Source organism: Podarcis raffonei, chromosome 14, assembly GCF_027172205.1.
Source record: "Podarcis raffonei isolate rPodRaf1 chromosome 14, rPodRaf1.pri, whole genome shotgun sequence".
Lineage (NCBI taxonomy): Eukaryota > Metazoa > Chordata > Lepidosauria > Squamata > Lacertidae > Podarcis > Podarcis raffonei.
In genome coordinates, this window is record NC_070615.1 from 11,370,001 (window position 1) to 11,389,747 (window position 19,747).

General features: G+C 42.2%; 3 protein-coding genes across 3 annotated transcripts in view; 1 reads left to right on the forward strand and 2 right to left on the reverse strand.

Moving 5' to 3' along the window:
* The window catches only part of LYSMD2 (LysM domain containing 2), an 11,235-nt gene extending 1,169 nt beyond the window's left edge, over nt 1-10,066 (forward strand). The window contains exons 2-3 of the mRNA XM_053365754.1: nt 6,279-6,610; nt 9,177-10,066. Coding sequence (XP_053221729.1) covers nt 6,279-6,610; nt 9,177-9,228 — 384 coding nt within the window. The 3' untranslated portion in view covers nt 9,229-10,066. The remainder of the gene's footprint in view (nt 1-6,278; nt 6,611-9,176) is intronic.
* Nucleotides 1-19,747, reverse strand: part of DMXL2 (Dmx like 2) — a 530,204-nt gene that overhangs the window by 87,662 nt on the left and 422,795 nt on the right. The window lies entirely within an intron of this gene.
* Nucleotides 13,324-19,747, reverse strand: part of SCG3 (secretogranin III) — a 52,145-nt gene continuing 45,721 nt past the window's right edge. Inside the window, exon 12 of the mRNA XM_053365746.1 lies at nt 13,324-18,300. Within this exon, the coding sequence (XP_053221721.1) occupies nt 18,182-18,300 (119 nt within the window). The 3' untranslated portion in view covers nt 13,324-18,181. The remainder of the gene's footprint in view (nt 18,301-19,747) is intronic.

The following is a 19,747-nucleotide window of genomic DNA, read 5'->3' on the forward strand; positions in this document are numbered from 1 at the left end:
ACATGCGCGTGACGTCATTTTGAGTGTCTGCGCATGCGCGAGCGGCGAAACCCGGAAGTAACACACTCCGTTACTTCCAGGTTGCAGCGGAGCGCAACTCGAACTTACTCAACCCGAAGCACATTTAACTCGAGGTATGACTGTAGTCTATGAACATGTACAGAAGGCTTTTCTCCCCCTCCCCCTGCCCTTTGGCTCTGCTGGTCCCTCAGGCACCTGTGCTTGATATGAAGAGAGTGCTTCTCTTTGTGGGTGTGCTGAGCCCCAGGCATCTGCGACTGACAGAAGAATGTTTGTCTGAGCATGTACAGAGGGCCTTTCATCTCCCCTCCGAATAACTCTCAGCCCCTTAGGCATTTGAGATTGATATGTGGACAATACTTGTGCAATAGGTATGCAGCCCAGTAACCCAAGTTAGCTTTTTGGGCCTCTGAGTGATACGTATAGAGGGCCTGCCTTCTCTTCTTCACCTGCATTAATTACAGATAGCTCCTGAGGCATCTGTGACAGATAAAAGGAGAACAATTCACTCTGAATATGTGTAGAGGGGCTCCCACTACAAATTGCCCCTCAGGCATCTGTGATTGATGTGAGAAAAATGCTTTCCTCTGAATCTGTGCGGTGTTGTCATGTCCCGTCCCCCCCACATGGATATCTGTAGATGGCACCTCAGATGTTGAGCTGGATGAGCTTCTAGAATCTAGACAGATGTGCTTGGAACTCCAGCACATCTGTCTTTAGCACTAAAGTTGTAAGAACACAGGGAAGTGCCTTATGCTGATTCAGTGCATTGGTCCATCTAGGCTCAGTAATCTCTATTGTGACAGGCAGCTGTTCTCCAGGATTTCAGGTAGGAGCTTTTTCCAGCTCTACCTGAAGATGCCTGGGATTGAACCTGGGACCTTCTGAATGCAATGCAGGTTCTCTACATTGTTCTACTGTCCTCCCCCAAAGACATAATTGGGCAGCAGACAAAATGTCAATGTTTCATGTGTAGCTCCCCTGCTGTGGTCACCTTTCAGCATGAAGAGAGTATCTTCACCATCATAAGAGGTACCAAAGCCAGCACCTTAGGAACTGGTTAGGGACTTTCAGAGATACTTGAGCTCCAGCACCTCTAGCTTTAAGAACAAAGACATGGTCAGGTATGTTGCCCTGTGTAAAGAAAGTTTTCTTGAAGGATTCTGTGTGTAGCAGGAGAGGTGATGTTTGTTACACAGCTGTTGCACCTCCCCAACCTTACTGAACTGTGATTCAGTTGACTTGGCTGCATGTCTTCCTTTTAGTATGAATTATTTAAAGATTCACCCAGATACAAAAGAAGGTGAAGTGGTTGTTTTGGGTGACAATGCATTTTAGAAGCAATATCTCAGAAAGCAACAAACAAGTATTTCCCAACCTTCCCCCCCTTCCGACCTCGTTTCCTTCCTGTGCCCCCCCCCATGGGCATGGGCAGGGGGGAAGCTTCCCCCCAAAAGTAAAAATCAATACAAATCAGTACAAATCTGAGGTTCTGTTCCCCCAAACAAAAGCCTGCTCCCCTAACAAAAATCCTGGCTACGCTCATCCCCCCCCCCAACTGGTAGAAAGGTAGCTGTTTAAATGTTTGTAAATACAACATGTTTTATTTATATTTTTATAATTTATACAAAATACAATTACATAAAATGATAGGAACATAATGAAATATTGTTGAAGCAGAAAAACAGAATCATGGAGCTGAAAGGGACCCCAATGGTCATCTACTGTAACTCCCTGCAATGTAGAAAACTCAGCTAAAGCATCCATGGCAGATGGCCATCCAACATCTGCTTAGAAACCTCCAAAGAAGGAGAGTCCAGAACCTCCTGAGGGAGATTCATCTTCCATGTATTATAAAAAGTAAGCAACACTTATTTGACCCCAGTTATTTGACATAGAGAGGGAAACCTACAGATACAGTCCAAAAGCCTCACAGGGAGTTCTGTATATATGGGATAATTTTAAAAAGCAAGTGGTCCTCACTGACCTGGTGCAGAAAGATTTTGTCATCCAGAGGAGCCCTGGCTACCTACATAAAACACTACAGCCCCACAAACCCTTACCTGGTAGTAAGGCCCACTGAACTCAGTGTGGCTTTCTTCTGAGTAGACAGTTATTTACTAGAGGTGAGTCAGCAGCACCAGACGACTCCGCTCGGCTGGGTGCTGGGGTGGATTTCACTCTGTGCCTTGCAGAGCCAGGCCAATGCTGTTGACAGGCCCTGCGCCCCTTGGCAATATCCAAAGGCCCTGATCCATTTGGGGCTGGGGTGGCTTGCACCCTGCGTGTTGCTGAGTCATGCCCAGGCTGCCACAGGGCCCAGCACTGGTGGCAGCAGCAAGCAGCTCCTGCTCTCCCAGCCCTACCCATTGCCACTCCACCCCTGCACTTACCTGATCTGGGGGTTCTGAGAGGAAACAAACCAGGACTGCTCCAAGAAAAAGCACACGGCAAAAAATAGCGCTACTTTTTGCGGATAGCCAGCCAATCAGGATTTTTTAAAAAAACACACACCATGATTTCCGCCCCTCACTTCTCACTTCCCTCTGTGGCCCCCTAGCCTTGTGCTATGACCCGCCCCCCATTTACGCGATTTTCACCTGTGTCCCCCTTGGAATATCCTGGGGGCCCCCAGTTGGGAAACACTGGTTTAAGGTGCATCCCAAGAATCCCCTGCAGTGTGGTTGGGGAGATTTAGGTGCAACTCCTGGAATATGTGTTGCTACCAGGAGTCCAGGAGTTGTATCACCCTTTCTTAGGAGATCCTGAGCTAGTCTCATGGGTTGCTAGAGACAGCAAACTCTTGGACTAACATTCACACTGGGTTTGTCCTTGAAGAAGGTGGAAAAACTTGGAAACATACATCAGACCTAAGACAATTACTGATGTAATGGAATGGGTTACTAATAGTACAGTGGTACCTCAGGTTACATACGCTTCAGGTTATAGACTCTGCTAACCCAAAATTGTGCTTCAGGTTAAGAACTTCGCTTCAGGATGAGAACAGAAATCATCTCCAGCGGCACAGTGGCAGCAGGAGGCCCCATTAGCTAAAGTGGTGCTTCAGGTTAAGAACAGTTTCAGGTTAAGAACAGACCTCCGGAACGAATTAAGTACTTAACCCGAAGTACCACTGTATTGCATATGCTAAGCTAACTACTAAAGCATATTTATGAAATAAGCATTCATCCTACTGGACCTAATGGTCAGGGGTCCCTTTACCTTTCCCTATATTTAATTATATATTTGCTATTTTTACTGAAATGAGAAAGTCAAGTTACACACATAAGTGCACTCATTTACCTGTTACATGGCATACAGCAGGACAATGAACCATTTAATAAAAGAGCTAGGAACTAGCTCACCAGCCTCCTGCCAAAAATGTCATCCTAAGAAGCAAACCGTGTTTTGCATAGTGGGAGACGGATGTTACAGCAATAACCCTGTCCACTTCTGCCTCAGATCCCACCCACTTTCGGCATGCAGCTTCTAAACATTTGCTATGAGGCAATGTGACCCTTGAAGAAAGAAAAGTTCCCCTCACTGATGTAAAATGTTGGTTCATTAAAACTCATTGCGCAAGGGACTTTGTTTAGAGATAACTATGGGCCTAGAACTTTCTAAAGCAAAGGCTTCTAGTTTTGGATCTTCTGTCTTAGTAAGATAAGAAGGAGGTGTGCTTTGTTCATAGTTAATAACAGTTTGCAATTTTATAACAGATTTATATAGCAATTATATAGAAGATTGCAGAGCTCAGGTATTGAAAGATTATAAAAACAGGAGGATAGCTCATGTTGGTACAGTGGGATGAACTTTCTCATGACAGGATAGCATCTCATGGAGCCAGGTGCTGGATTCTAGTACCTATGATGATTTCTCAGTCCCTGGTCCCCAGTACAGTGGTGCCTCGCAAGACGAAATTAATTCGTTCCGCGAGTTTTTTCTTCTTGCGAGTTTTTCGTCTTGCGAAGCACGGTTTCCCATAGGAATGCATTGAAAATCAATTAATGCGTTCCTATGGTCAAAAAAAGTCCAAACAAAGCCAAATTTGGTACAAAAAGAGTTTATTAAGTGCTCTTTAAAGTCACACATACTGTAAAGAGCATTTCAAAAATTGAAGGAACAATAATTTAAGTTTCTAAACATGACAGAAAAGCATTTAAAAATCACCAAAGTGTACATACTGTACTGCAAAGAAATCCAAGAAAACACACCAAACCTTCAAAAACATTTCCTTGACTCCCCAGCCACCCACCACACAGAAATCCAAACCCAGAAATCTTTTTTTTAACAACAGCAGAGTGGCCCAATGGTCACAAAAAATCATAAAAATGCAGAAAAAAACACACAAGCTTCCAGATTCTTGCAAACCCCTTCTCAACAATTCCCTGACCCCCCCAGCCACCCACCACACAGAAATCCAAACCCAGAAATCTTTTTTTTAAACAACAGCAGAGTGGCCCAATGGTCACAAAAAATCATAAAAATGCAGAAAAAAACACACAAGCTTCCAGATTCTTGCAAACCCCTCCCCAACACCAAGTCCTAGAATCCCAAACACCCCAACCCAAAATCCAAAAACCCCAAAAAAAGTTTTAAAAGTTTAACTTACCAAATGGCTGCAAAAGAAGTTTTGGGAAAGCTTCAAAAATCACCAAAGTCTTCAAAAACCTCAAAAAAGGCTACCACACCGCGTGCTATGAGTTGCTCCTCAAAGTCAAGTCGCAACTGCACCTCTTCAAGCAATGCACCCTGGGTATTAATGGTTTTAAGAAAAAGGAAACAAACAAACTTGCAAGACATTTTCGTCTTGCGAAGCAAGCCCATAGGGAAATTCGTCTTGCGAAGCAACTCAAAAAACGGAAAACTCTTTCGTCTTGCGAGTTTTCCGTCTTGCGAGGCTTTCATCTTGCTGGGCACCACTGTATTGACTCATAATAACAATATGACCTAAAGTGCTGTATTTGTAGTGCATCATCTCATCCCTATGGTTCAATATTTATATAGAAAAGCAGAAATTAACAAGCATGATTAATAGAAAGCTACTGATTTGGATTTAAGGGATGGGTGTAAATTAACATGTTTGTATTTAGATGTCATTTTAACCAGGATGTTAAAAATTCCTTTGAAGTTTTACATTTCTTGAGCCATGTGCTAGAGAAGCAGGAGGGAAACAAAATCTTGAGTTACGTAATAGCTTTATGTGCATTATTTATTAAGCTGTGCTGTGGCTGCTACATTTTCTTGCTAGCCCATAGTGAAAACAATGCCTCAGAGAAAAGATTGTGTTTCTTGGTTGATACTACCCTGCTTGAGATGATTCACATATATGGAGAAGCTGTTGCCTGATAGTGAAAAATATATAAAAACCAGTTTCAATAAACAAAAACACAAAACTGTTTCATACAGTTATGGAAATAAAAAAGAAAATGCAATTTAATTTCAGGGTTTTTTATTTGTGTAGTTAGAGCTGGAAATACAGTTTGTCTCCAAAACCTTTACTATAACTTAAATATTCACATGTCTATGGTAGGCACCAGTTATTTCAGCTGTAATAGGACATAGGGCTTCATGTTGACGCTCAGTCTAGTTCCATGACTGTTAATTATAAGCTTTTCCTAACACCATCGTGGGAATTTTGGATGGCTGATGGTGTGGTGCAGTTAGAGCCACAGCTCTTCAGTTATGCCATCTTTAATGTCACTGTAGTTATATGATATTTTATGTTTATTACTTGATGAGTTAACTGGCAAATGAAGGAGAGTGGAAGGGATGTAAATAAGATGACAAGGCCCTCTTTCACACTTGTTTCTATCAAGTGCTGGAAGAGGCACCAAGGCTGGCAACTAGAAACTCAGATAAGCTCTTGGGACCCCTAATTTTCAAGTTCCATGGAATATTTTGCATTAGGTGTCCTGGTTCATGACTTCCAGTTCCATTAATCTGCTGAATGAGAGAGAGAGAACTTGCCTGGCTGCCTGGTATTTAAATTCAATTTGTGTTTTGCAGCATTATTTTCTACTTTTTGCAAGAAACATTATTATGGGGCACCAATAAGAGAATATGCCCAAAGGGATCATATTTTATTTAATTTCATTATTGAAAGATATATTTTATAGTGTATATTTGAAAGAAGAGATGGTAAAGTTGCTGAGACATTACATTTAAGAAGGAAATGTGTGTCATGAAGCTGTTTGTAGAAAACTGATAAACAATCTTTACTTGAATCAGTAAACATAGTTTTGTGTCTGTTTCAGATGGAGCAAATAAAAAGGGCAAATAAACTGTTCACCAATGACTGTATATTTCTGAGAAAAACATTGAATATCCCTGTTATATCTGAGAAGCCTTTGCTGTTTAATGGACTTAGCTCATTGGAGTCTCCAGAGAATGAAGCTGACACTCCTTCTTCTTGTGAAGATGGACCAGTGACAGTTCAGGAAGACAACTCTTCACCCAGTCCTCAAGAGCCTGACAATCAGCTCCCTCCACCTGAAGAATTATCTGCCAAAGATTTTCTACATAGACTGGACTTGCAGATTAAGATGTCCAAGCAGGCAGCTCGGAAACTAAAACCTGAAGATAACAGGTAAAGAAAAAAGAAAACTGCCTGCTTATTTAAACACATTTTGAGGGCTTGATGCGGATAATACTTAGAACAGTAGCATACAAAACAGAGAGTTACCCACTAAAGCACAGTACCGTTGGAAAGGGTTTACAATTTTTCCTGAAAATTTCGAGAAATTTCAGGAAATTCTAGTATTTGAGCTTCTGTGTTACAGATTTGGTTAGGCAGATTTCAGATACTTTGATCAGCTCAGTGGCTGAAATTTTACACACACATACCTAGAGAACTGAAGTAATTCTGTTTTTAAAAACTTTGAGAAAAGCAAAAATACAAAAAACCAAAGACCTGACCAGAGTTTAATCTTCCTGCTCTGCCCTCGTCTCAGTACAGTAGTACCTCGGGTTACATATGCTTCAGGTTACAGACTCTGCTAACCCAGAAATAGTACTTTGGGTTAAGAACTTTGCTTCAGGATGAGGACAAAAATCACGCAGCAGCAGCGTGGCGGCAGCGGGACGCCCCATTATCTAAAGTGGTGCTTCAGGTTAAGAACAGTTTCAGGTTAAGAAAGGACCTCCGGGACGAATTACGTACGTAACCAGAGGTACCACTGTAATGAGATTGGCCTCCTCATTCACAATCAGATCATGGATGAGGGAGAACTTGTTCAGAATCAACCCACCATTCAACATCAGCAGCCACAGCAGACCTGAGGGCTGGCACACAGCACAGTCACTAATTGCCTGTGCTGTGTCTTTTCCCGCACCAAACCTCCCCCTGCCCTGAACTACTGTGATTGCCCCTCTGCTCTCCCAGCTCCTCTCCTTCCAGGCACATTTCACCTCCTTCAATAAAAAAGACAAGAAGAAACCCACACAAAGTAAAAACAGTTAAGATAATTGTAGCAGCCATCATCATCATCATAATTTATTTATACCCTGCCCATTTGACTGGGTTGCCCCAACCACTCTGGGTGGCTTCCAGCATAATAAAAATAACAAACATTTTAAAAAATCCATATACAGTTCTAACTTCAGATGTCTTCGGAAAGTTGTATAGTTGACTATCTGTTTGACGTCTGATTGGAGAATATTCCACAGGGTGGGTGCCACTACTGAAAAGCTGCCAGTTGCACCAATACAACGTGCACACCAACAAGGCCAGGAGCAAACTTTTCACCCTTTTCTTCCCTTCTCAGGGGGATGACAGGGCTCGCCCTCCCTTTTCCTTTCCCTCCCACTGCAGAGTGTAGCATTGCAGATTTTTGCAAGCATCTCTATGGCCTCATTCATTCTTGACCTTTTGTTAATGCACAGTAATTATTTCATTGCTCAGGGCAGCAGTTCTTCTATTTCTTCTGTGCCTTTGTATTTTACTTTTGCCTTTTTTATTTTGATAAAAATTAAAGGAATGCATTTAACTTATTTTTAGAAATTCTTTTAGTAAAACAAAATACTCTTTGTGGAAAGGTTGCAATAATTTAGTTCAATTCCTTTGACAAATGCAATCCCCCCCCCATCCTTCTATGATACAGTCCATTTGGCAGGTGGCTAAGTTTGAATTATAGTTCTAAAAATGACATTTGTTCTGCTCGATAGGACACTGAAAGATACTTAATTTTATTCTTTTAATTTTATTTAATTGTATTTGTTGGCCCAAACCATCTTCCTTTTGTGATATGTTTTGCTGTTTTCTTAATAAACGCAGGGTATATGTATGCCATAATTCCATGGGACCATTGGGAGCATAGAAATAGCCAGATTGTAGAAGTGGGAGCAGAATTCAGTTTCCTGACGTAGCTGAATATGATTTCAAATATTGTAGGAAGGACTTAATTGTCCTTGCCACTGCCATGATTAGCAAAGCCATAATAAATTGTGCAAAGTATCAAGAACTGCTGCCCAGAAGCAGTCACTACTTAAGGCTGCAACAAATAGAAAGGTTGCAAGCCCATGCCATAAGTGCAGCTGAGAGACTAGCAACTTTTGCCATCTGTCCTGGAACTTTTTCACCCCAGCTTGTCGTTAGAAAAACTTGTAACTAAGAAGTTGTACTTGCATCTGCATATTTCTTATTTGCTATTGATCTATTTTTTTCCTTTTGTGGTATGTTTTTGTAGATTGTAAGCCTGAGGGCAGGGATTATAATTTATTTCATTTTACGTAGTCAACATATAAAGTCGTACCTTGGTTCTCGAACGCCTTGTAACTCGAACGTTTTGGCTCCTGAACACCGCAAACCCGGAAGTAAGTGTTGTGGTTTGTGAACTTTTTTTGGAAGCTGAACGTCTGACGTGACATCCAATTGAGTGCAGAAAGCTCCTGCAGCCAATCGGAAGCCACAACTTTGTTTTCGGAAGTCAAACGGACTTCCAGAATGGATAGCGTTCAAGAACTAAGGTACGACTGTAGACTTCTCACTGTATACAAAATGCTTGTGGGCTCGCTTGATACATTGCTGCTCGAAAATTGTGAAGATTTCCTACAAGGAATGACCATTCTGCTACATTCCTTAAATGCTTTACTTTGTGGAGTAAATTTTATAAGCACCTGGAAACATTTTCACAAGCTTCCTTTTTTCTCAACAGGGAGGACGATGAGGAAAACTCCTATGCAACTTCTTCTTATCAGCAGCAGTAGAAGGTGACTGAAGAGCTGGAATCAAAACTGTTCTTAAAGAACTAAATATCTGAGGATTCAAAAGCAAACCTTTTGGATTGATTTATTATCGTGTACTTGTGACAAGTCGTATATAGGTAATTCCACTAACTATACTTGCACTACAATTATTTGACCTTCGCCTTCTGCAGGCCAACGTCCTTTTACTATACATTAATAAAGGAAGTGATCCTTCCAAAACTAGTAATTGCCTTTGTATTTCTGCTATGAAAATATATCCCTGAGACAACTCTGAATCAGGATCGTTAGGAAACAGCTGTATATACTTCTAAGATAAAGTGTAAGGAAGATTAAGTATTTATGATGAAAGTCATTATTATGGAGCCTTGAGATAGATAAGCCTGTCATGCAGATTTTGTGCATATCGGAGCTGACAGCTACCGCTCTGAATATTTTTTTCTCCATGTGTGTGTACATGTGTCTTTATACAGATATAAAAATATGTATAGAAAGATATTTGTTCTTAAAATGAACCAGTTTTAACTGTTTTGGAAATCAGTTGAGATTTTAAAGTATGTATGGCACAATACCTTGCTCGGAGACTTTTTTAAACAAAGGGAAGAACCTTGGTAAAAATGTATTTTTCTTTGTGTCAGGGTAATGTTCGAAACAGATACTTGTGTGCAGATATATGTAGTTTTCATGTAATAAATGCAAAATGCACTTTAAGAAAGTGAACTGTCTTTGTTTTTCAGCCTATCTGTATAGAAAATACAGAATGTCTGGTGCTTTGCAAATACATTTCAAAAATATGCTTTTCTGTTTCATTTGAGTGTATTAAAATTTCCAAAGCTGTCAAGGTGTGTGACTTTTTTTCTAACTACTGCAACTTTATTTTAAATACATTCATTTTATGACCATAAAGAAAAATGAATCTGTTGATTATGCTTTTTTATTCTTTATGCTTTCTGAAAAACTGAAAGAAATTTAATATCTTTGTTGTGGAAAATGAATGAGGATGCTATTGTATATGTCAGGGTTGGGGAACCTCAGGTGGCAAGATTCTGCCCCATCTATTACCAGCGGTTCATTGCACCGGCACTGGAAAGATGGATAGAAGTCTCAACATTTGCTTGTGTCTGGAACTACTATGTATACAAATTATAAGGACCTTGGTGGGCACGTAATTCAAGGCTTGTCTCATCCTTTTACAATACATCCATGTGATCAGGATTCTGAAAGATCATCTCACCCCTTATATATAAATTTGATCACTGTGCTCTGCAGGCAAGGGCCTCCTACAGACACTGTCTTATCTGGTCTGTTCTGCACAATATAGGAATCTGGCCTTCAGTGTTGTGGCACCTACCCTTTGGAATTGCCTCCTGTCAAATATTAGACAGGCACAGAGAGAATAAACACCATGGTGCATCTGCAGCAGCACAACCAGATGCCTTCATCTGCCCCAGCTGCAACAAAGCATGTTTCTCCTGTATCAGTCTCTACTGCCACAGCAGGTGCTTGCTGCAGTCTTGACTTCACCCTCAAAGGCACAATCCTCCATTGTCTCCTGAGACAGATAGATGTCAGCAAACATACCCTCTTTCAACATGCCTTTTAAGGAGAGAGCTTTCCCAGTCTGCATCTGTATTGGAATTGTTTTTCGGTATTTTAATTGTTTTACCAGTTAGTCTTTGCTGCCCTGGGAAGAAGAGTGGGATATAAATGCAATTAATTGATTAATATATGTCCCTATTTAAAATCAAGTGCAGTACTTCTATTCTTCGATGGAACACAGCCATTCAGTGTCTCACAGCAGCCTTGAGGTCTGTTTTGAAAAGCAACTGCAAAGTTCTAAGGTTTTCATTTCAGATATCCCTGCCCCCCCCGCTCCTTTTTATTCAAGCCCAGTGAAAGCTGTTGCCATAAGGATTGACGTTGGAGTGAAATGAATCCGCTTTAAGTTCTCCCTATAGATTTCCTGTCAACACTTCTTCACTTTCTTTGAAAGAGAAACCTCCAGTGGAATTGTTTTGCACTTACCAGGGGTGTTATGAGATGCACTTACTTGCATCTCATAACACCATGCAGCTTGAAGAGAACAATTATCCTAGTGCCCAAAGTAATGGGTGAACGACATCTTTTGTGTTTGTTTTAACCTCTGGAAACGTGTTTAAAATACTTTCACATGCATATCTAGAGAAATTCATGAAGCAGAGTGCCATCGAAGGCACTCGTGGACGGAGACAGTCATGTATCTGAACACCAGTTGTTGAAAACCACAGGAGTGGAGCTTGCAGGTTTTCCAGAGGTATCTGGTTGGCCACTGAGAACAGGATGCTAGATTAGATTAGCCACTGGCCTCCTCCAGCAGTCTATGTTCTGAAATAGTATGTCTTTTCCGCAGGTTTTGTAAGTAAAAGAAAAAAAAGGTAAAGGACCCCTGGATGGGTAAGTCCAGTCAAAGGCAACTATGGGGTTGCAGCGCTCATCTCGCTTTCAGGCCAAGGGAGCTGGCGTTTGTCCACAGACAGCTTTCCGGGTCATGTGGCCAGCAGGACTAAACCACTTTTATGCAACGAGACACCGTGACGGAAACCAGAGCACACAGAAATGCCATTTACCTTCCCGATGCAATGGTACCTATTTATCTACTTGCGCTGGCATGCTTTTGAATTGCTAGGTTGGCAGGAGCTGGGACAAAGCAATGGGAGCTCACCCGGTCCCAGGGATTCGAACCAGTGCAGCAAGCCCAAGATGTTCAGTGGTTTAGACCACAGCACCACCCACGTTTTTTAAGTGGCAGGTGTGGGTTTGGGCAGACTTCTGAAATAAAAGATTCTGAACTCTTCCTTGTCAGAATGATGATTTCTGGGAGACAGACATACTATTGTAGACAACTGCATTCAGCTCATAGCCGGCCCATTTAAATTAAGGGACCCAAGTTAGTTATGTCCATCACTTTAAATGGATCTATTTTAAGCAGGAGTAGCATTGGCTACAAATCAGAGTTTCCAGAATTTGTACAGATCCTTGGATATAGCCTTTCTGTTCTTACTGGCACCTGATCCAGCCTTTCTGAAATCAGTCGGAATAGGTTTCAAATAGGTTTTGCGTCACAAAATGTGGGTCTCACAAAAAAATTGGCTCAAATGGCAGAGATTTCTCTCCACCCCCAATGCATGTTCATAGACGTCTAGAATAATTCCCACAGTACAGGATCATAGCCTTCAGAGAGGCAATGCGTGAAAAAGAAGAAAACAAAAACCTGCGCCAATGTATCTTGTAGTAAAGCATTTAATAAAGTACAGTATCAGAAACAGGATTGTATTAGAAAAGTGTATTGTGAATGTAGTATACTTCTGTTACATTTGCCCGTCAGCCATGGTCTTAAATAGTGAAGACACCTCAAAATACCTAAATTCTAAAAGATACTTTGAATGTTAAAAATAAATATGAATGGTGCTGCGTGGGATTACAACTGGAGATGTACAGGATACTTCATTCCATGGAGGTGATAAGAGAAAACGCTTGCAAGCTGTGGTCTGAAAATTGCTACTAAAATGCTGTGATAGCAAAAGCCTCCAATTGTCAGGGTACCATATGGGGCATCTGCAGCGCTAACCGTGATGACCGAAATGGCTCACTTTGGCCGCCTTTTAGCGCAAGCCACAGCCCTTCTGCAGTGCAGGGTGATGGGTGAGGCTGCCTCCTCTTTGCATCGTCATCTCACGCCATGAAAAGCCGTTGCGTTTGATGCAGCCTGACTGAGCCCGTGCACCGAACAAAAGCAGAGGGAAATGAACCATATGTCAGGAGTGCTCTGATGGTGTTTCCTGCTTGGCAGGGGGTTGGACTCGATGGCCCTTGTGGTCTCTTCCAACTCTATGATTCTATGAACCTGCCGTTGTTGGTGCAACGTTCCCTCGCCATTAAAAAGACACTGGGTTGTATCCAATGCAGTGCTAAGTCACTTAGTGGTCTCCTTGTTAACTATGCCCAGTGGTAGAGTATTTTCCTTGCATGGAGAAGGTCCCAGGTTCAGTCCCAGGTGTCTCCAGGGAGGGCTGCTGCCAGTCAGAGTAGACAATACTGAACTGGATGGTCTGACTCAGGACAAGGCAGCTTCCTGTGCTCCAGTGTGTGTCAGAACAATGACATGGACCATTTCCTGCCAGCTCTTGCAAGTTGCTAGGTCAGGGATGGATCCATTCCACACAACTGGGCTGACAAATCTAGGAAGCGTCATACATGGAGCCCCATTTTGTGTTTTCCACCGGTCTTTATGTTGGATGATTCTACTTTCTCCTCTTTCTCTATTCCTTAGTAGGAACCACAAAGAACTTTGCCTTTTTATCCCTCTGTTCCCCCTCCTCTGCACACAACTTCTCTGCATCTTGACAGCTTCTGCTACAACCTTCACGCTAAGGACTTGCAAATCTGCTTTGCTAGCACAAGTCTTGCTAATTCTCTAACACATCTCTAATTCTCTTGTTGGAAAGAAAGCCTGGGGTCATCTCTACCCCTAAAATGCAAGCAAATTCTGCTTCTTGCTTCCAGCACCTCCAGGCTAGATCGGTTTCTTTCTATAGGACTAGTGAAACTATTACCTGCATCTAGCATCCTGTGGTTAATGCCACCTCCTCCTATCACATCCTTAAATCTTTCAAGTGATGCCCTATAGCTATCTGCAATCGAGTTCGTCATCCCACATCCTTCTCTTTAAAACCCACTCTTATTTCTGCCCTATCACCTCCCTCTGCTAAACTCAAAATTAGGCTCCTTTCTTTTCTGCCCATTATGCAAAAGCTTGTTTGTCACCACTCCGGCTCCTACGCACATCTATCTTTGGTTAAAATGGGGAGCCTCTTACACCTCCTGTATCTGAGACACATTCCTCTCCCTCTTTGGCATGCTACTCCCTACTCCTTTTATATATCTTCTCAAAATTAACTTTTTCAGCAACCCCAGCCACACTGTCATCTGACCATTGCCACCTAGCTGCTCTTTTAGTGGGAAATTGCAGTCAGCCGTAACTATGAATGAGTGCTAGTTAATGCATGAAGGAGTTAAGGTCAGAGAGGTCTATTCCTAGACTCAGACCACACCATCTCACCTCCTCCTTCTCTTCTCTCACTCTCTTTGCACCATGTAATCCAACCTCAGACTGCTTGCTTGAAACCACCTTTCTGTATTTTGTACCCAGGAGTATTCCGCTTGTGTTCTCCTTGCGGTCGCATGGAACAACACATGAATCAGAACTTTTGATTTGGTAAGTATTTTAACCTTACTTAAGTGTGTAGTCTGTAGGGATAGAGAGAGGGGCAAGCACAGCAAGCAGACGAAATGGGATATGAAAACAACCTATGTTCCCATGCTATTACTACTGCTTAACTCTGTGACTGTTTTAAACTCCGCTGGGGAGTGTGTTAAGCCCCATGTTTTGAAGCCAGGCATCCAGCCAATTCTTTTGTTAATAAACCACACATGGGTCACACAGATCTAATCCCCCCACCCACTTTTCTCTATTCCTTTTTTCTTTCCAGACACAGTAAGTCCTCTTTGAAGCTCCACATGTGTGGTCTGCACAGTGTCTAGCACATGCAAACCACTACACAACTAAAGTAGTCGCCAGAATTCTACTCATAGCTGCAACAATCCCAGAAAGGCTTTAAAATGTGTGGCAACTTTCTCTTCTAAAACAGGGGAATCGCTGCAGGTCCTAGTTCTGCGTATGATTTAGGGAGGCAGAGGTGGGGGAAATGTAAGCTGTATTTTTCCTACAGAGGAATGTTTAGGCACTCCTAGATAAGGGAATGGTAACCCTAACCCTGGACTGGGTGAATAAATACCGTATTTTTTGCTCTATAAGACTCACTTTTTCCATTCTAAAAAGTAAGGGGAAATGGGTGTGCGTCTTATGGAGTGAATGGAGGCTGCGCAGCTATCCCAGAAGCCAGAACAGCAAGAGGGATTGCTGCTTTCACTGCGCAGCGATCCCTCTTGCTGTTCTGGCTTCTGAGATTCAGAATATTTTTTTTCTTGTTTTCCTCCTCCAAAAACTAGGTGCGTCTTGTGGTCTGGTGCATCTTATAGAGCAAAAAATACAGTATTTTCTTTTGTCTGCCCCGATTCTTCAAACATTCAGCTTCACTCAATGCCCCATAGCTTCTATTATTATATAAGGAGAGAGGGATAATGTCTCTATTCTGCTTTCTACACACAATGTCTAATCTTATTTACTTCTAAGTTTTTTCTGGGTATAAGCTTTCATGTGTATGCACACTTCTTCAGATACCTTCAGATACGGAAGCTTATACCCAGAACAAACTTAGTTGGTCTCTAAGGTGCTACTGGACTTTTTTTAAAATTTTTAAATTGATTTTGACTGCATCAGACCAACACAGCTACCTACCTGAATCTTATTTACTTCTATCACGTCCTGCCTTATTCACATTTTTTTCTGAACTCCAAAGCCCCAGATATTGTAACCTTTCCTCATGGTGGGGGGAATGTTTATTTCTTTTCTCACTTATTTCTTCTCTCTTTTAATACTCATCAAGCCATTTCCCTTGTGCAACTGGAAAGCTATTGTTTTATTATTGCATTGTTGTTTCTCCTTCCAACTTTTTACAGTCATGATTATGGTAAATCAGCTGTTCCCCAAAGCTGTGTGCCACAACATACCACAGTAGAACCAAAACAAGAAGTTACCGGTAAGTAGTGAAATCATGAAAGTCCCCCCTGCACTCCAAATCCCCATCTGCAAAAGAGGCTGCCTGTTGCAACTCTGCATGATATCCAGCTCTGGTCATAGCTTTCCTCCCCAGCCAATCTCTGCTTCTGAAAGGGCAGATTATTCTGTCACAACAATTCAGGATATGTGATTGGATCATTCAGCTATTCCTGAGGCAGCAATGAGTAAACAAACCAACCAACCCCTGTGTTGCAAAATATGAGTCAGCAATATCAAAAGCAACACAATGGCCAGAAACAATTACAATCTGAAAAACTTTGTGGAATAATTCAAAAAATCAAAAACTAACAAACTGAAGTCTCTGAAAGTCCTTAAATGAATCATGGTGCCAGACTTTACCTGGTGGAGAGCAAGCTGTGAAGCTTTGTATAATCAGCAAATGTCCAATTCTGATGTCCAACTCTGAACTCTGCTGAACAGTGTTTCCGGATAACAACTACTGTTTCGTTGAATTCTTCATCAGCCAATTAGTTCAACACTCGTAAGTAGAAAGATATGTAATTTCTTCATTAACCAATCTTTTTTCGAATAGATATAATATACATGAGAATGAAAAATACTCTGGAACAGTGCTCATGTGATCAGTGACTACATAATCACATGAGCACTGTTCCAGTTTTGATGTTTTGAATTATTCCACAAAGTTTTTCACATTGTAATTGTTTCTGGCCATTGTGTTGCTTTTGATATTGCTGATTCCTGAGGCAGCAGCAGCAGAATAGCCTGTCCGCTGATGAAGCTGATCATTGTCTCTTTGCATGTGCCATTGGAAACAGGCATGCTTAGGGCGATTTGGAGGCACGTTCAAAATTCATTTAAGCTTTATTTATTTAAAAAGACATGCTTCCCAGACACTGCATACCTGTATCTGCTTAGGTGTAAGAGGGATATAGACCTGATAAAAGTATGCTTCATCTCTTAGACATGTGGAAAACACTGGGTTGCGTTCAACTTGACCAGGGTTTCCCAAACATGGGTCTCCAGCTGTTTTTGGACTACAACTCCCATCATTCCAAGCTAGCAGGACCAGTGGTCAGGGATGATGGGAATTGTAGTCCCAAAACAGCTGGAGGGCCAAGTTTGGGCAACGATGAAGTAGACCCACAGAACTTAACAAATAAGAGTTAGCCATGCCTATTAACTTCAGTGGGTCTCCTCTGAGTAGGACTAACACTGGATACTGTCCATTGTGCTAAATGGCCATTCAGTCTCCAACAAGCTTGAGGGTATAACAGCAATTTCCTTTGATGCAGGCCAAAAGTTCAAAACTTTGCATGGTCTGACTGGCAGAAGTGATGAGCAACCTATATTGATATTGAAACCTCTCATCCGAAGTACACTTCTAATTCTAGGCTCCTCAAATGCTTTGTCTTTAAATTTCTCCTCCTCCTCCTCCTCATAAATTAACAGCTATTTACATGTGCCATTAGGCTACTCACATCAAGAATTCCATTCTTTATACATGCAGAGAAATAACACTTATTAAAGAACTATGAAGGTGTGTTAATGACAACATTGCTGGTGTACCTGACCATAGCAATGCCGTGACAAAACAGCTCCTTCTCCCTGTAAGATCTACTTTAAAGGCTTGATGCAGTGTTTCGAACATGTAGCAGCTACTCAGTGGCACACAGACAGGGACACAATACAGAATGCACCAAACAGCGAGGAAATGGCGACATACGAATTCAAACGGGACCATCTTTGACACCAAATAATAGGAACAACAAATGGGAACCCGAATGTGAGATTTCTTAATATTTAGTTGCATCATTCTCATCCTCATAATGCCCTTTGCAAATGCACAGATTGACATCTCTACAAAGCCGCTGAATGGTGGAACAAGTTGGCAGATGCTGGGCGTGAGGGGGAAGAGATATTCTCCAAAAGCATCCGCCTTCCCTAGAGGATGTCAAAAATTAGGCTAACGGCAACAACATGATGCCAGCATTTTACCCTGTTGACTAGAAAGTGGGCAGCAAAAAACCCCTGCCTTAAGTGGAATGGTTGATGCGCAGGGAAACATGAAGATGCAGTCATAGTGGGTTGTGAACCAAGGTTTTTCAACCGGAAGAAATTCAGTACAACGCAGAGAGAATACTTTCTAATAATCTTGGGGTGAGAGGCGAGGGCAGGGAGAAAGGAGGTTGTACTAGGTGTGGGTGAAGCTCGACTAGAATCCCCTACAGCTTCAAGAGACGTCCCCTTTTCTGCTCTTTACAGGCTGCCATAGATACGTTTGATCACGTCTGCCTCTTCTTTATCCAGGATACCCTTGTCTACGTAAGCGTCGGCTTGCTGGTCGATGAAGTCCCGCAGTTTAGAAAGATCGTAATCTGGAACACAAGAAAGGATTCATGCAGCAAGCCTCCTCGGTGTCAGGTTCTCCCAGTAAACACAACGTTTTCATTGCCAACGGAGGGTTTAACGAAGTTTTTGCGAAGGTTTCCTAGAGTCTCTAGAAGTCCCCAGTTCTTTTAGCACAGCACAGTGTGGCAGCGAAGCCAGACTTCAACTGTGGTCCAAACCTGAGATGGTGGTTATGCCTCTCCTCCTTAACCACACCCTGTAGCCTAATTTTGCCCGATGGTTGAGGGATAGAGACTTTATTCAGGACCCCAGGTTCAGATGATACACTAAGTCAAACCTGGACTTAGCAGTTGTGATGTGTTGTGCTGAAAGGGCTGGGGTGGAGGAGAGGCAGGGCCAGATTTATGTATAAGCTAAACAAGCTATAGTTTAGGGCCCCACTCTCTTGGGGGCCCCAAAAAAAATTAAAGGGAAAAAAGCTGGATGTACATTTCCAAAATATAAGATAAAAAACAAAATAAAACCTACATACAGCAACAGTGTTTTGTGTTTTGTAGGCTCCTATGATGTAAGTAATGGGCCCCGCCTGCTAGCCTGCTCCCTAAAATATCACTGGTTTGCTCATTTCTGTATATAGGGTGCCTACATTCTGCATTTGCAAATGGCTTTAGATACCTATTAGGTCCATAAATTACCATATAGCATATAGGTAAAGGTACCCCTGACCCGTTAGGTCCAGTCGCGGACGACTCTGGGGTTGCGGCGCTCATCTTGCTCTGTAGGCCGAGGGAGCCGGTGTTTGTCCGCAGACAGTTTTTCCGGGTTATGTGGCCAGCATAACTAAGCCGCTTCTGGCGAGCCAGAGCAGTGCACGGAAACACTGTTTACCTTCCCGCCGGAGCGATACCTATTTATCTACTTGCACTTTGACGTGCTTTCGAACTGCTTAGGTGGGCAGGAAGTGGGACTGAACAACAGGAGCTCACCCTGTCGTGGGGATTTGAACTGCCTACCTTCTGATCGGCAAGCCCTATTCGCTGTGGTTTATATATAGCATATATTCAACACAAAAAACAGTGACAATTTGTTGTTGACAAAGGACAGCTGGACATATAAAGGGCCCCATTACCTTCAGTAGCTTAGGGCCTCATCAAACCTAAATCTGGCCCTACAAACTCCTCTTTAGAGCACACCTGCACAGTTTCTGTAAGCCACAGTCTGGCTTACCATGACAGGTGAATGCAGCTTCAATTTGTATATTCAGATCAGCATACTGTGAAAATATCTGCAAACACAAAAGCTAATGACCAAGCCATCACATTTCACAGCACTCGCTTTCCAGGGCCGTTTAGAGAAAACGGATAATTGCTCAGTTCATTTGTCTGAATTGAATGTGCAAAGAGGCCTCCCTGACACTTAGTTCACATTCATTGCAGCATTCAGCCCAACATTCCAGATGACAGGGGCAAATAT